This window comes from Rattus norvegicus, chromosome 8 (assembly GCF_021556685.1).
Source record: "Rattus norvegicus strain SHRSP/BbbUtx chromosome 8, alternate assembly SHRSP_T2T, whole genome shotgun sequence".
In the NCBI taxonomy this organism is placed as follows: Eukaryota; Metazoa; Chordata; class Mammalia; order Rodentia; family Muridae; genus Rattus; species Rattus norvegicus.
In genome coordinates, this window is record NC_141541.1 from 100875602 (window position 1) to 100893150 (window position 17549).

General features: G+C 42.9%; 2 protein-coding genes and 1 pseudogene across 3 annotated transcripts in view; 1 reads left to right on the forward strand and 2 right to left on the reverse strand.

Moving 5' to 3' along the window:
• Positions 1-403: 403 nt before the first annotated feature.
• Positions 404-813, reverse strand: Rpl39-ps5 (ribosomal protein L39, pseudogene 5; annotated as a pseudogene).
• LOC148004300 (uncharacterized) lies at positions 404-9189 on the reverse strand. The gene is made up of 3 exons (XM_087564093.1): positions 8806-9189; positions 1186-1484; positions 404-702 (listed from the first exon to the last, which is right to left on the reverse strand). The coding sequence occupies exons 1-2, from the start codon at positions 9154-9156 to the stop codon at positions 1455-1457; spliced, it is 381 nt and encodes a 126-aa protein (XP_087420219.1). The 5' UTR covers positions 9157-9189; the 3' UTR covers positions 404-702; positions 1186-1454.
• Positions 9071-17549, forward strand: part of Plod2 (procollagen lysine, 2-oxoglutarate 5-dioxygenase 2) — a 70018-nt gene continuing 61539 nt past the window's right edge. For both annotated transcript variants that reach the window (NM_175869.3, NM_001142915.1), the window contains 1 exon segment: positions 9071-9376. In NM_175869.3, the coding sequence (NP_787065.2) occupies positions 9268-9376 (109 nt within the window). In that variant the 5' untranslated portion in view covers positions 9071-9267.

Genomic DNA, 17549 nt, shown 5'->3' on the forward strand with positions numbered 1-17549 from the left:
ATCTAGAGTTACACAATCATTGGTAGGTTGCTATGTCTCTGAGCACACATGCTGGGAATGTGTGGAAAACAAGCATTGTTTCGAGGCCCTTCAAAGAATGTTGGAGTTGAAAATAAAGATATTGCAGATATCTTGTGCCTTGACTATGCTATCTTAGAGTTGAGAATAAAGATATCGCAGATATCTTGTGCCTTGACTATGCTATCTATAAGGTGTAATTATACATCAGGTCTGTGGACTACGGGCTGTACCTACTGGGTTAGATTACAACATGAATGGACTCCTGGTTGTCTTTTTTGGACTTTCTTCAACCTCACCTACTCAGTTTCTTCTGAACACTCTTCCTGTAACCAAGGCTGAAACACAGAGGAACCCAAACAATGACAATGATTGCTATATAAACTTTTTTTTAAAGGTTACATACATTTTATTGCTGGACAAACCACACCCCCAATTTAGGCACGAGCAAGTCTCCAGGTTAAAATGTTAAACTCTGTCTGGTAGGATTGAGCAATGACCATGATTCAGGATAAACCCCCAGTCCTGCCATTCTGTGAACTATTACAGACCCAGCTTCGTTCTCCTCCAGTGTCTTCTCTTTGGGTTTTACCTGATTTTGTTCCCAGTTTTCATCCGAATTCATTGAGGAGTAGGACGATTTTGCTTTTGTTTCTTGGCCAGGGATCGCTTGATTCTGAAAGCCTTGTGAGAAGGCATGGCAAGAAGTCAGATCAGGTGTAGGGCAGAGGAAAGGAGAAGAGAGTGCCATACAGATTTTGGAGGATAAAAACGAAACATTCATCTTGTGGTGAGAGATGAAGTAGTCAAACCAATCAAATGCAGGATACAGCATGAGGCGGCTTAAACTTTAGTGAAATAATTTGAATTGTAGGCAAATGGGTTAGGATTGTTTCCGGCTCTGTGAAATCTTTGTATCTGGGGATGAAAAAAAATCATGACTATGATGGATCTAGCCTTAATACAGAGTGCCACAGTTTGGGTAGTGGAAGCAGCCACAGAAAATTTGGCCAGTGATAAAAAGCTTGAGCTGAGGCATTAAGTGGTATGCTACTTAAGCAGGAAAAAGGGAATGGAAGGAGGGAGAGGAAATGTGAAGGAAAACGTAACAGTCCTCTAGGTTAGTGCTATTGTGAGTAGGAATTAAAAAAAAAATCTGGCTCGTACCCAAAAGAGAGCTGGATTCTCAGAAGTGCAGACAATCCTGAGAGTTCAGGGAAGATTGACACTTCTGCTTACATCCTGGCCCAAGAGGAACCTGCCTAGTGTCCTCTGGATACAGTAACCTAGGAGCAATCAGGGGCAGGAGCCTTGCCATTTCTTCCTGAGCCCAGAGCTAAAGCCAGTCCCCGGAGCACTGACATACCTGAGAGCAGAGGTGAGGCCAACTCCTCTGCTCCAAGCAAACCCACGTGGAGGCTTCAGGTCACACAAAGTCAGGAGCAGCTCTCTGTTCCCAGATATAGCTGAAAGAAAACAGGTCTTCAGGACTGCTGACACACAAGCCTACAGGAAGGTCAAGTCACTGTCAGAGACACCAAGACAAGCTAATACCAGAGACAACCTGATGGCGAGAGGCAAGCACAGGAACCTAAGCATCAGAAACCAAGGCTAACTTGGCACCATCAGAGCCCATTTCTCTCACCAAAGCAAATACTGGATATCTAAACACATCAGAAAAGCAAGATCTAGATTTAAAATCACACCTCATGATGCTGATAGAGGACTTTAAGAAGGACATAAATAATTCCCTTAAAGAAATACAGGACAACACAGTTAAATAAGTAGAAGCCCTTAAAGAGGAAACACAAAAATCTCTTAAAGAATTACAGGAAAACACAACCTAACAGGTGAAGGAATTGAACAAAACCATCCAGGATTTAAAAATGGAAATACAAATAATAAAGAAATCACAAAGGGAAATAACCCTGGAGATAGAAAACCTAGGGAAGAGATGAGGAGTCATAGAAGCAAGCATAACCAACAGAATACAAGAGATAGAAGAGAGAATCTCAAGGGCCAAAGATACCTTAGAAAACATTGATATAATCATCAAAGAAAACGTAAAATGCAAAAAGCTCCTAGCCCAAAACATCCAGGAAATCCAGGACACAATGAGAAGATCAAACCTAAGGATGATAGGTATAGAAGAGAGTGAAGACTCCCAGCTCAAAGGGCCAGTAAATATCTTCAACAAAATCATAGAAGAAAACTTCCCTAATCTAAAGAGAAGCCTACAAGAAACCTACAGAACTCCAAATAGATTGGACCAGAAAGGAAATTCCTCCTGTCACAAAATAGTCTAACCACCAAATGCACAAAACAAAGAATATTACAAGCAGTAAGGGAAAAAGGTCAAGTAACCTATAAAGGCAGACCTATAAGAATTACACCAGACTTCTCACCAGAGACTATGAAAGCCAGAAGATCCTGGGCAGATGTCATACAGTCCCTAAGAGAACACAAATGCCAGCCCAGGCTACTACATCCAGCAAAACTCTCAATTAACATCGATGGAGAAACCAAGATATTGCATGACAAAACCAAATTTACACAGTATCTTTCTAAAAATCCAGCCCTTCAAAGGATAATAGATGGAAAACTCCAACACAAGGAGGGAAACTAAACCCTAGAAAAAACAAGAAAGTACTCTCCTTACAATGAATCCAAAAGAAGAGAGACACACAAACATAATTCCATATCTAACAACAAAAATAACAGGAAACAACAATCACTATTCCTTAATATCTCTTAACATCAATGGACTCAATTCCCCAATATAAAGACAGACTAACAGACTGGATATGTACAGAATCCAGCATTTTGCTACATACAGGAAATACACTTCAGTGACAAAGACAGACACTACCTCAGAGTAGAAGTGTGGAAAACAATTTTCCAAGCAAAAGGTCCAATGAAATAAGCTGGTGTAGCCATTCTAATATCGAATAAAATCGACTTTCAACCAAAAGTTATCAAAAAAGATAAGAAAGGATACTTCATATTCATCAAAGGAAAAATCCACCAAGATGATCCTAAATATCTATGCTCCAAATACAAGGGCACTCACATTCATAAAATAAACCTTACTAAAGCTCAAATCACACATTGCAACTCACACAATAATAATAGAGATTTCAACACCCCATTCTCATCAATGGACAGATCATAGAAACAGAAATTAAACAGAGACACAGAGAAACTAACAGAAGTTATGAACCAAATGGATTTAACAGATATTTATAGAACATTTCATCCTAAAAGAAAGAATATCCCTTCTTCAAACCACCTCATGGTACCTTCTCCAAAACTGACCATATAATCGGTCACAAAACAGGCCTCAACAGATACAAGAAGATTGAAATAATCCCACGCAACCTATCAGATCACCATGGACAAAGGCTGATCTTCAATAACAACAAAAATGACAGAAAGCCCACATATACATGGAAGTTGAACTCAAATGATATCTTGGTCAAGGAAGAAATAAATAAATAAATTAAAGACTTCTTAGTATTTAATGAAAATGAAGGCATAAGATACCCAAACTTATGAACACAATGAAAGCAGTGCTAAGAGGAAAACTCATAGTCTGAGTGCCTGCAGAAAGAAACAGGAGAGAGCATACATCAGCAGCTTGACAGCACACCTAAAAGTTCTAGAACAAAAAGACGCAAATAGACCCAAGAGGAGTAAAAGGCAGGAAATAATCAAACTCAGGGCTGAAATCAACCAAGTAGGGGAAAAAAGGACTATACAAAGAATCAAGAAAACCAAGAGCTGGTTCTTAGAGAGAATCAATAATATAGATAAACCCTTAGCCAGACTAACCAGAGGTCACAGAGTGCATATCCAAATTAACAAAATCAGAAATGAAAAGGAAGGTATAACCACAGAATCTGAGGAAATTCAAAAAAATCATCAGATCCTACTACAAAAGGCTATATTCAACAAAACTGGAAAATCTGGAGGAATTGGCAATTTTCAAGACAAATACCAGGTACCAAAGTTAAAACAGGAACAGATAAACCATCTAAACAACCCTATAACTCCTAAAGAAATTGAAGCAGTTATTAAAAGTCTCCCAACCAAAAAGAGCCCAGGACCAGATGGGTTTGGTGCAGAATTCTATCAGACCTTCATAGAAGACCTCATACCAATGCTGTCCAAATTATTCTACTAAACAGAAACATACAGAGCACTACCCATTCCTTCTATGAAGCCACAATTAAACTTAAAATTAAACCACACAAAGACCCAACAAAGAAAGAGAACTTCAGACCAATTTCCCTTATGAATATTGATGCAAAAATAATTCAATAAAATTATTGCAAATCAAATCCAAGAACACATCAAAACAATAATCCATCATGATTAAGTAGGCTTCATTCCAGGGATGCAGGATGGTTCAGTATATGGAAATCCATCAACATAACCCACTATATAAACAAGCTCAAAGTAAAAAACCATGTGATCGTTTCATTAATGCTGAGAAAGCATATGACAAAATTCAATACCACTTCATGATAAAAGTCCTGGAAAGAACAGGAATTCAAGGCCCATACCTAATCATGGTAAAAGCAATATACAGAAAACAGTAGCTAATGTTAAACTAAATGGAGAAAAACTTGAAACAATACCACTAAAATCAGGGACTACTATACAAGGCTGCCCACTCTCTCCCTACTTACTCAACATAGTACTCATAGTCCTAGCCAGAGCCATAGGAAAACAAAAGGAGATCAAAGGGATACATATTGGAAAGGAAGAAGTCAAAATATCACTATTTGCAGATGATATGATAGTATATTTAAGTGATCCCAAAAGTTCCACCAGAGAACTACTAAACCTGATAAACACCTTCAGCAAAGTGGCTGGATATAAAATTCACTGAAACAAATCTGTAGCCTTCCTTTACTCAACGGATAAACGGGCTGAGAAAGAAATTAGGGAAATGACACCCTTCACTATAGCCACAAATAACATAAAATACCTCCGTGTGACTCTAACCAAGCAAGTGAAAGATTTGTATGACAAGAACTTCAAGCCTCTGAAAAAAGAAACCGAAGAAATCTCAGAAGATGGAAAGGCCTCCCATGCTCATGAATTGACAGGATTAATATAGTAAAAATGGCCAGTTTGCCAAAAGCTATCTACAGATTCAATGTAATCTCCATCAAAATTCCAACTCAATTCTTCAGACAGTTAGAGCAATCTGCAAATTAATTTGGGATAACAAAAACTACAGGAAGGCAAAAACTATCCTCAACAATAAAAGAACTTACAGGGGAATCACCATCTCTGACCTCAAGCAGTATTACAGAGCAATAGTAATAAAAAACTGTATGGTATTGGTACAGAGACAGGCGGGTAGATCAATGGACTAGAATTGAAGACCCAGAAATGAACCCACACACCTATGGTCACTTGATTTTTGACAAAGGAGCCAAAACCATCAAATGGAAAAAAGATAGCATTTTCAGCAAATGGTGCTGGTACAACTGGAGGTCAGCAAGTAGAAGAATGCAGATCGATCCATGCTTATCACCCTGTACAAGCTTAAGTCCAAGTGGATCAAGAACCTCCACATTAAACCAGATACACTCAAACTAATAGAAGAAAAAGTGGGGAAGAGCCCAAATACATGGGCACTGGGGAAAACTTCCTGAACTAAACACTAATGGCTTATGATCTAAGATCAAGAATTGACAAATGGGACCTCATAAAATTGCAAAGCTTCTATAAGTCAAGGACACTGTCATTAGGACAAAAGGGCAACCGACGGATTGGGGAAAGATATTTAGCAAACCTATATCAGATGGAGGGCTAATATTCAATATATACAAAGAACTCAAGAAGTTAGATTCCAGGGGAACAAATAAGTCTATTAAAAATGGGGTAGAAAGCTAAAGAAAGAATTCTCAACTGAGGAATGTTGAATGGCTGAGAGGCAGCTAAAGAAATGCTCAACATCTTTAGTCATCTGGGAAATGCAAATCAAATCAACCCTGAGATTCCACCTCACACTGTCAGAATGGCTAAGATCAAAAACTCATGTGACAAGAGGTGCTGGAGAGTATTCGGAGAAAGAGGACCACTCCTCCATTGTTGCTGGGATTGCAAGCTGGTACAACCACTCTGGAAATCAGTCTGGAGGTTCCTCAGGAAATTGTACATTTCACTACCTGAGGACCCAGCTATACCACTCTTGGGCATATTCCCAAATGACACTCCAACATATAACAAAGACACATGTTCTACTATGTTCATAACAGCCATATTTATAATAGCCAGAAGCTGGAAAGGGCCCAGATTCCCTTCAACAGAGGAATGGATACAGAAAATGTACACAATGGAGTACTATTCAACTATCAAAAACAATGACTTCATGAAATTCATAGACAAATGGATTGAACTAGACAATATCCTCCTGAGTAAGGTAACCCAACCACAAAAACAAACAAACAAACAAACAAAAATACCACCAACAACAAAAAACAAACAAACAAACAAAAAAACATGGTATGTACTCACTGATAAGTGGATATTACCCTAAAAGCTCAAATTACAATCAACAGACCACATGAAAGTCAAGAAGATTGGACAGCCAAAGTATGGATGCTCCACTCCTTCGTAAAAGGGGGAACAAAAATATTCATAGGAGTGCATACAAAGTTTGGAGCAGAGACTGAAGGAACGGCCATTCAGAGACTGCCCTACCTGGAGATCCAGCCACCAAAACTAGATAATATTGATGAAGACAAGAAGTGCATGCTGACAGGAGCCTGATATAGCTGTCTCCTGAGAGGCTCAGCCAGAGCATGACAAATAGGGTTGAAATGCTAGCAGCAAACCATTGAACTGAGAATGGGGTCCCAGTCAGAGAAATTAGAGAAAGGATTGAAGGAGCTGAAGGGGCTTGCATCTCCATAAGAACAACAATACCAACCAACCAGAGCTCCCAAGGACTAAACCACCATCCAAAGAGTACACATGGACTTACCCATGGCTGCAGCTGCATATGTAGCAGAGGAAGACCTTGTTGGGCACCAATGGGAGGAGAGGCCCTTGGTCCTGCCAATACTGGACCTCCCAGTGTAGGGGAATGTCAGGGTAGGGAGGTTGGACAGGGGGTGGGTGGGGGGTGGTTGGTGGGTGGTGGTGGTGGTGGAAGGGTGGGGAGGTGGGTGAAGGGGGTGGGGTGAGGGGTGTAGTTGGGGAGGGGTAACACCCTTATAGAAGAAGGGTAGGGGATAGGATACGGGGCTTATGGAAATAACATTTGAAATGTAAATAAATAATATCCAAAAAAATGATAAAAATAAAATAATATACAAATATTTAAAAAAAATCTGAAACCATGTGAGTTAGAGCATCATTAATAAGGTAAAGAAGCTAGGTTTGAAATCTGGATTTGCTGAGCTAAAGATGCTATTTGCCATAGGAACATACAAGTAGACAACCCCAGCAGACAGGAGGGCTGGAAACCTGAGAGGGCTGGAAAGATTTGGTTTCAGGCTGTTATTGAAGTGTCTGGCTATTTTGAAAATCTCAGAGACTATTGCTTTATAGAAGCTCTTAAGTTCTGCCTTTGAGACTCAACAGAGGATGAGCCTGTCATGGTAACCAGTAATTACTGGTGGAGTCTGTAGCTAAGCATCCATGGAAATTCCATCACTAGCCAGGCAAGTTGAGGACTCCGGAGGTTCGGGGAAGCAAGAACTCAAGTTCAAGGAACTTGGCAGTAGTAAGTCTGATTTCTGGAAACATATTTAGCCAAACGACCAGCCATTCTTCCGAGGGCTGGTTCGACTTGCCCCTGCCTGGATTCTACACCTGCCACCCACACCGCAAAAGAATCCATCCCTTAGCGGCTCCTCTTCAGAGAAAAAAAGTTTTACTTCATTCTTCCTAACTTCATTCTTCTCCAGTCACAGTTTCCATTTCTTTCACTGTTTCTACTCATCTCTGAAGTCTCCCCAATTTTCCTTTATTAAAAAGAGGAGGATGACAGACACACCACCAAAACCTTTAAAACACAGCAAAATCTGGCTCAGCCCCAAGGTTATTTTTCTTCTAAATGTCACACTCCAAATATTTACAAACTCTCCCACCTGCTCTCAATCTGTTAGTTAGTATTCCTCTGCATTTGATGCTAATTTTACAAAAACTGTGTTCATGAACTTGAGTACTTTATCTTGAAGGACTCGGAGATAGAATGAATGTTTTCTTTCTTCTCTCATTTCATGGAGACTTAAGTAGAACCTTCTAGAATGCGGTCATTTTGATTCTTCCCTCAATTTTTAGCATACCATGGAAAGTGTGAGACAAAGTTGTCAAGACTTTTGCTCCTGCACAGTTTAAATCTTGGGCTAAAGTCTGAAAACACAGGACAAATGACTTTACATAGACATACTAATCAAAACCCGAAGTAGTGGAGGCGGCTCCCAGGAGCCCAGGAGCCCAGGAATGGATCCCCTACTTCTTCGGAAGTAATTTTCCATGTGCCTGGCAGGGAGAACTTGTAAAGCACAGCCCCAGGTTGCACAAAAGCTGGGCTTGGACTCCTTCGGATTTACAAGCTTCATTACTGGAAAGAGTCTGAGGCTCTCCTGGCACCAGCGGCAGGAGAGATGTTCACCGGACAATGAAAAGTTTCTGTTTACAGAATAAAACCAAAGCATGGCCTTCCTCGACGAGGTGATGGCTAAGTTCAGAAGCAACAGCAGTGAGTGTGACAAGCGCCTGCTCAGCCAGGCAGGCTGAAGCCCCGCAGTCACCACTCACCTCCGGGAGCGCCCGGTTCAGTGGGGAAGGAGGTCTAGCCAGGGCGTGTCGAGGAAGCTTCTGGAACGCGGGGAGCGCAGAGGGGCGCACGTTCCGCAAGCAAGCTCCCCGGAGCCCGGGCGTGAGGCGGTGCACGTAGGCGTAGGCGACTCGGAGGGTGGGGGCGCAGCCCGGATAGCCTGGGACGCGGGGTCCCGGGACAGCGCCCCGCCCCCGGCCCCGCCCTCCTTGGCTGCTCTTAAGCCCGCGCCGGGCGCACCGCCGGTTCCGTCGTCTGCTCGGTGCGCTCGGGCTCCGCGCTAGTCCGCTCAGTGTTCTCCAATCGCTTTGGTACCCACGCAGTCCTCTCATCCGTCCTCCGCTGCCGTCCCGGGCCCCACGTCTAACCCGGTGCTCTTCGGGGTCTCCGCGTCTCGCGAGAAGTCCTCGCCGCAGGCCTCGGGCTTTCGGGCTTAGGGGCGGATGGGGGACCGCGGAGTGAGGCTGGGGCTGCTGATGCCCATGCTCGCCCTGCTCTCCTGGGCGGCTAGCCTGGGCGTAGCGGAGGAGACTCCCTCGCGCATCCCAGCAGGTGAGCTCTGCATGCCGGCTTCCATCGGCCGGTCTAGAGGGAGCTGGGCATGTTTCCTCTTTGCGTGCTTCATCGCTGCCTGACCTGCGGGGCTCTGTGCTTTGCGACTTATGGGGACATTCTTCCCTGCGCCCCGGGAAGCAACCCGCCATCCTGCCTCTATCTACACGCCGCGCTTGGGACCTGGCTAAGAGTGGACCCAATGCTCACCCAGCCGCTCCTCCTTTTGTTCACTTTGGGGTGCCCCTGGACGGTGTTCGGAAGCTGAACTAAAGCTAGTAGTTGGAGGCAAGTTGGTGTGAACAAAACTTTCTGGGTTCAGCCAGAGGAGAGCCCCGCCGCCTATTTGTCTCAAAGGGACTTGCAGCGCTTTTAACGCTGAGGGGAGTTCTTTGGCGGTTTCCACTTCTGGGCCCTGGGCTCAACTGCCCTGGAACTGAGCTTTGTGTTTAAATAACTTGATGTATTCTGGTGGTGAGTGAGTGGGTGGATGCGATAATTTTGCATTCTTCAATAACTAGTTAGATCCTTTTCTGCTGGAAACCAAACCCAGGAGCAAACATTACCTACCACCTTGGGATTCCAATTCAGAAGGTGACACTTGGCACAAGTCCAGATGCTCCTTGTAGCCATTTTTTTTTTTTTTTTTTTTTGTCTTTCGCTTGGCTCAATACATGGAAATTAAGGGCTTAGAAGCACCTGGTTCTGGGGAACAGTGCTCCCTTTGTTGGCTGCAGAAATGGGTGCCTTTATTCTACCAGTCACAGGGAAATCTGAACCTGTGCGATTATTCTGAGTTTGAACTCATTTTAATCACATATCAAGGGTATTTCTTTCAGCATAATACTAGAAAACGACCCAGATAGATGCAAATAGAGACACAAAATAGAAAGACTCTTTCTGAAAACTGTCTTTGTTGAAACCCCCAAACCAAGCTTTTATTAGTAAAGTAAAAAAAACCTCTAGGACTTGCTAATTTCAGAGTTGGGCTTCAGCTTCTGTGTATTTTATGCCACCTCGATGCAACCTCTCACTTTTTAAAGAGGATATCCGTGCCAGGCTGCTCCCTTTCTGTTCGTAGTTAAAAATCAACTTCCCAATGCAAACTTTTACATTTCGTGGAAATGGATGTTAAATTTTTAATGGATTGTAATGGCTGAGGGCAGGGGATTTCAGATTTGAAAGTTTTTTCCATATGAAACCCATGGCTAATATCTGAGATGTGGTTTCTGTGGTAGGTGGGCCCAGAGTTCAGTTATGAGCTAAGTGTTGGAAATTTCCGTGTGCATGAATGGAGCCAGCTGAGTAGTAGACATTCTGGTTACACACACACAGAGATGGTTTGACATGTTCTGTGGTGAGCTGATAGATGCATTGTTTGGTAATTTGGTCAGAATTATTATCAGCTGTGGTTAAGTTTTATTCCTAAATTAGTATAACTGGAAATTACTACATAAATATGGAAGTAATTCTTTAAGTTGTCTAGATGAATAGAACTTCAAGAAGAGTGCAGATCACCTGTGACCCCCATTCTTTGACAATGTGTTCTTGCTGGTCAGTAAAAACTATAGTCAGAGCTCGGGAGATGGCTCATTTAGTAAAGGACTTGTCCCAAAAGTGTGAGGATCTGAGTTTTGGATCCCCAGGGTATACTTAAAAGGTGGCATGATGAGATGCATTGATGGTGAGATGGTAGGGAGACTTAGGCAGAGCCCTGGAGCTGACTGGCCACTTAAGTAAGGTAGCCAGCCTGGCAACCTTTGCTTGGCTAATGAGAGATCCTGTGTCAAACAAAAGGTAGCTGGTACCTGAGGGGTGACTCCTGAGATTGTCTTCATGCCTTCACATGCAGCCCCAACCCCACCAGTGTATGCTCACTCTCCTACATGAAAGGAAATGGACCCTATTGATAATTTGAGTCATAACCCAAATTGTAAGTCTTGCTTTTTCCTTGACCTCTTACCTACTTGAGAATCACACTGCCCAAGATTAATAGGTGTCCTTGACGCAATGGGACATCACAGTGCTATCTGTTCTTCCATTTATTTGTGAGCGTTTTCTGGAACTTCCGGGCTCATGTGTTCCTCCTACTTCAGCTTCCTGAATAGCTGGGACTACCATTCTTAGTTTTTTAAAAAACATTTTTTTCTCTCAATTTTCCACTGTTTCAGTGAATGTACTTCTCTAATATATTTCCTGGCTGGGGGCTCAACAGTTGGGAATGTCCTGCTTGTTACAGCAACGGAAGGATCTGCTGTGTGCTGTCCTGGATGTCTTTTGGCCGCCCAGTAGTCCAGATTCAAAAAGAATGTAAAAATGACTTCAGTTAAAGTCATTTGTCCCCATTTGTCCTCGAAGCATTTATCAAATTTTTCTTTCTTGGAGCTTTCCCCAGGCTGAGGTCTTCAGTCAGGTTCTTACGTTGATGCTTCTTGTACTTCATGCCTTCTAGATGAGAGAAGGAGAGGGTACTCCTGCCAAGTCTCTGCAGTCTGGATGCTAGACCTGGATCCAGACTAGTGTGTGCTCTTAGAGGTACCTTGACTATTGTATGAACTCCATTGGGCCAAAACCAAGTTTGGAGCAAAGAGAAGGTTTCAGACATTTCTCTTAAGACTAGCATTTTTCAGTGATATCCATTTATAAGCTCTTTAATTTGCTATGGTGCGTTCGAGGAAGGAAGAAAAGGCTTGTCCCTATCTGCTGATGCAAACTAGTAATTTACAGGGTGGAGAGGGAGACAGTGAGTCCCCAGACAGGCTGCAGGGAGGGAAAGGGGGAGTCTCCTTCTTTGTACTCTGCCTTTCCTGCATTTCTCCCCAGTCTGAGTCCTGGAAGCTTCTCCCACTTGCTGTCTTTTGTTTTTGCTTTTCTTTCTTTTATAGCTTAATATGGTCAGTATATGCAGCTCAAACCTGTTTTGCTTTGTGTTTATAAGTTAATGACTTAGACTCTTTGAGGTTTTACTCATTTTTTTTATGGTCTTCAGAATGCACATCTGGCCCCTTTACCACTAAAAGATTCATTCACCATTTATTTTGTAAGGCTTAAGGCCTCCTTTAAGAATTGTGAAAAACAGCATGCAGCCAGTGAGCTTAGAAGTGCCTCTTCCAGGCCTTCAGTTAACTTGGCCCAGTGTTCTTTCTGCCTCAGGGACCCTTGGTACCGAGACTGAGCACTGTAAGCATGTCCTATCATCCGGGACCTTATTTCCAAGTTGCTGTTAGCAGCTCTTCTCCATAGCTTGTATCCACCCCAGATTTCTCTTAATAAAAGATAGTGCATTCGCTGTTCTCTTCAGGTGCTTGTATGCCACAATCAGTTATAGGACCAGAATTAGGATTTTGGGGTATTTCGTACCTCCCACAAGAACACTGGGGAACAATAAAAGGAGCCTGTACCCCTTCTCCTGCACTGTTTCTGTTTCTCCATGCCCTACCTGCCCTCAGTTTTGTTCTGTTGGACTTTTGGGTATTTAGTAAAGAAATAGCAGCTGGGCTTCAGGGACTTAGAGAGATGAATGATTGACAGGGAAAGGGGAAAGCATGCTGTTCATAGGTTTTGGATATAGTGGTATATGTGCAACACCAATTTGCCCCTCAGCCAGGGACAGAATGAAAACCACAGGCCAGATCCACAAGGTCAGATCCACCTTTGTGTTTTCGATGGCCTTTGAGCAACCAGACTCCACAATTTCGGATACATGGAGAAGATCAGAAGGAAAGTAATATATCAGGGCAAGTGAAAACTTTATGGACTCGAAGCTGTGTTGGCTGTAGTCACATTGTGACGGCTAGCACATTCTCTGTGGTGGCCTTTAGTGCTCCCAGGCTGAGCTGAGGAGTTCCCCACAGATGGAATTGACTACACAGCCTTAAAATGTTTACTGTCTTGCCCTGTGTTGGTCCTTGTCATAGGAGATGACATTCTTACTGAAGTTGTAACACGTGTAGCTTGCTCCTCTCTTGGAAAGGGCCACAGTTGGGACAGTAGCAGCTGGCTCTGGGCATGCCAGAGGCCTGGTTTTCATTTTAGATGTTGCCGGAGATTTCTGCAATCTTTGAAACCGGATACTTGACTCTAACTAGATATATACTTTGGTGTAAATACTGTTTATGTAGTTAAAAACAAAGTATCTTTATTTTGGCCAGATGGGAAAGAAGACACATTTTTCTTTAGATTTATATTCTAGACCTTTATTCAAGGGACTTGGTGGTAGGTTTTGGCTTAATTCCTTGTATGAAATAATTAGTATATTTGTACATCAGAAATTTTAGTCTCTTGTAACTGCAGCAGTAAATCAGGCCGCATCGAGAAAGGCAGTGCATTTTCAAGTGACTTGAGCGGTTTTGTGTATGTGTTTTACTTTTCTTCTCTCTGTGAACACACTGGAAAGGGGTAACTTCCAAAGCTATTACCATTGCAGTTGCCCCCAAGGAGTTACTCGGAGTCTTAGAATATGGGCAGTGTCACTGCCTTGAAAGCCTGGTTTGTTAAGCAGTGGCTGACAGTCAGTGGAGCGCTGTTAAATTATTACCCTACTCACTGGGTCACAATGATACTTTTATATCCGAAACGCTTCATCATTTTAAAGTGTACCTTCAAATAAGTTACTGTTTATGTAAAAAAAAAAGAACAGTTTATAATTTAAAATATAGTAGCTTCATGTACATTTTAATATTTTTCATTCAGAATAGCTTCACATACAAACTTAGATTTTAGATAGGTAGTTTTATGCAAAAAGCTAGGTTTCCTTTATTTTTATGTTCTGATAGAGGGGAAATTAAGTTTTCGTAGCATTTCCATAACACATGAATATCCTATTTTAAAAAAAATAGTTTAAGCCAGAGTATTTATACATCTCTGAGTTATGACGTGCGGCAGTTTTCTCAATGCAATGAATGTTGCATTCGCCATCCTACCAGCATACACATTTTCTTGGATTTCTTAAAGGCGGTGCAGTTATATGCAAAGGGACCCGTGGTGACTCTCTTGGTTCGAGTACGATTTCTATTCTGCTACCAGAACTTTAGTTTAACATCTGGTCTGGGTAGGTTCAGAATGCCGAGCAGCCAACGGGACTTTGCTAAGGAGACCACGGACAGCCTTTGCTCCTCAAGTCGAGAGCAGCCAACACAGAATTCTCTCCCTTCACCATCGTTCTCTTTGACTGCAGGGTTCTGAGTGACAGGAATGTTCCACACCTTGCCGAGACAGGGAGACCCTGGCCTTGAAGGAGCCTTCCCTTCTGCCGGTGGATTTCTGTTCCTGAAGGACCACTGTACTTAGAGACTTCACCAGAGATGAAGACAAACAAAAACAAACAAACCACCACACTTCAAACGTTGATGCAACCCACAGAGCACACTTAGCACTGAGTGGCCCCTGGGCTGATTTTAGTGGACCCGTGCTAATATGTGGGGCTTTTGAGGGCTTGTCAGGAGGTGTTTCGGTCAAACCAGGGTGAATTTAAGTAGGAGAAAGTTAAAATGACATCTCGTTTGTTAGATATGTGTTGATTTTAGTATTATTTATCTTATTGTTAGATGCACCCGACATCCATTCATTATGCTGTTTTAACCTTTCCCAGGTTTTTTTTGCTGCAGGGCTGCAGAGTCAGATGTTGCTGAGGAAGTCCTCCATTTGCTCTCCAGGTTTAAGGTTTCTTCCCAAAGCAAAGCGAGAGAGGCTTTTCATTAGATTCCAGGAGTGCGGTTATATTCCATGCAGACAGGTGAAGATTTCTTTCTGCATGAAAAAAGGAGGCTTTCAAATACACGTTTTTGTGTTTTGAAGAGGAGGGTCTGACTGTGTTGCTCAGCCTGGCTTCATACTTGGATTCTTCCTGCCTCTGCCTTTCTAGGGCTGGCCACGGTGGTGGCTGTGAGCCATTATATCCACCTCAGCATAAACAGTTCTTAAGCTCTGATGGTCACTGCCTCAGACGCTCAGATACACAGAAAAGATATCAGGTATCTTCTAGGTCACACCCTCTCAGGATGGGCTATCTCTACCTTGTTTAGGTATCCCCTCTGTGGAACTGCCAGGAAGGGCTGACAGACTGACATACTGCTTCTTGAACCCCCACAGACGAAGCCTCAACTTCCACTGGTCTCTCACAGCTCTCATGAAAGCTGATCCCTCTCCTTAGGACCTGGCATTTACAGATAACTTGGGCCACGGAGGGGTTGTGTCAGACAAAACTGGCTCGTGACATCCAACCTTGGTCACTGCTGCACCGATGACCTTTATCCAGGGATGCCCCGGGACCCTTTAAACCTCTCAGCCAGAAGTGAAAAGAAAGAATTTCTCTAAGTCTAACTGGGTAATGTCAGCTGAGTTTGGGTCCATTTCACTTTCCCCCTCCTTAAAGAACTATGTTCTTTCTGGGCTGGGTGAAGCTTCCCTTTCATCCCAGTGTCCTGTCCTGTTCATGCTGCCTGAAAATTGTTCCTCCTTGGTGCTGTTCTTCCCCGTAACTGAACAGTGCACCATGGTTGACCGTTCTGCAGGCCTAGCAATATGAGAAGAGCTGTGTGGATTCAGGCAGTCACTGAGTTCCTATTACTGCAGCTTCCCTCCTTGGTAGAAGACACACCCAGAAGCCATCCTCCTTTCCTCTAGAGCCCAAGGCACATTTTTGGTGTTGCCTTTGGTTAGGATAGCTTAGAGCCAAGGTTTATATGGGGCCTTAGGGTGCTAATTACTTAATATCTAATATCTCTTGCACAGGGGGAATCCAGCCCCTTTAGGTACTTTTCCCCCTTTAAGGCCTCATCTCAGTTAATATAGCCCAGGCTGGTTTTAAACTGCTGGCCTTCCTCCCTCTGTCTCCTTGGACTGACAGGCCCAGGTCAACCTGATGTGCCTCCTATTTTTGGTAATCAACAGTGTCTAATAGGTTCCTGGAGCATTGAGAAAACTTTTCTTCTTGGTTCTTTAGTTATGGCAAACAGCAGCTGCAATTTTGTTTTCAAAAATTCTGCAAATGGAGAATTGAAATCATGTCTTTCAAAACCCAAATGACCACTCGCCCAGGAAGCCTTGCAAGACCTTGTGCTGAGGGCTGACTGACTGGCTGGATGGTTGTTTGGGTTTTTCCAGTCCTGCTCAAGCCAGATCTGAGACCTCTCGTCTCCGGAGGTCTCGGCTCCCACTCCAGCTGGTATTTCCTGGCTGCCAGCCTGCACTGTGGCCGTGACCAGAGTGCCCTGCTCATCCAGACCCTACTCATTCCTGCCGGCCACTTCTAGAGGACAGTTCTCTTTTTCTTCTTAGTTTAGTTTAGAGAAGGTTGGAATTTTTTAAACAGTGACTTTACTAGGTAACCAAGGGCAAAACAAAACCAAACCCAAATCTGGAAAATCACCAAAGCAAAGCAATGACCAGACCCACGCAGCAGACAGAGTTCTCAGTGTTTTCCGACTCGGCGTCCTTAGAGCTCCATGCTCCTGGCGTGGGACTGGTTTCCGAAAATCCATGCCCAACTTTTATCTGGCAATCTTTTATCTCCTTGCCTTTTCCAGCACAGTATTTTACAGAGACAAATGCTTTCCAAGGTAGAAAAGAGAAGGTAGGAAGAGTAGTGGATGGTTCTGTTTGTAGCCTCTCAGTGACTTGTTAGCACAACCTTATGCATTTAGCATTCCTTTTCTTCAGTAGGAGAGAGATTCTGTGTTTTTATTTGTCTACTTTTTAACTTTTGCCTATGTAATTCCTTCCTTTATTAGTTACTTGAGAGTTTCAAGCCCGTACATGTTTTGATCATACTCACCTCCCCTTCCAACTCTTTCCAGATATATAACTCCCTTCTCTTCAAACCCAGCTTCTTGTTCCTTTAAAAAAACTCCGCAGGCCCACTTTGTGTTGCATACATGGTCTCCCAGTGGAGCTGGTAAATGAACTCTTTTTTTATTGTTATAATTCTTGGTTTTGAGTAGTAATTTGCTAAGGCTTTTGTGATTCTGCAGTTAATTAGCTAAACTTTGTTTTCCTCTAATAAGAGTTTCTGTTGGTAGCTAACAGCACCACCGTTCCCCATTGTTTAATACTCTGGGTATGACAGTATTGCAGGGCTCCAATGTTTATTGAGTGTCTTGTCTCTGTTTTGCTGATTTATGTGGGGAGAAGAAAAAGTCGTAACATAAACAAAATCAACTCGGGTTCAGTTCTT

What these genes read in the sequence shown, in the direction of transcription:
- LOC148004300 (XM_087564093.1), bottom strand. Translation starts at nt 9,156, where the DNA reads ATGAGAGGACTGCGTGGGTACCAAAGCGATTGGAGAACACTGAGCGGA. An exon ending in TGAACCGGGCGCTCCCGGAG is followed by an intron (nt 1,485 to 8,805) that starts GTGAGTGGTGAC and finishes GTTTTCTTTCAG; the next exon opens with CTATATCTGGGAACAGAGAG.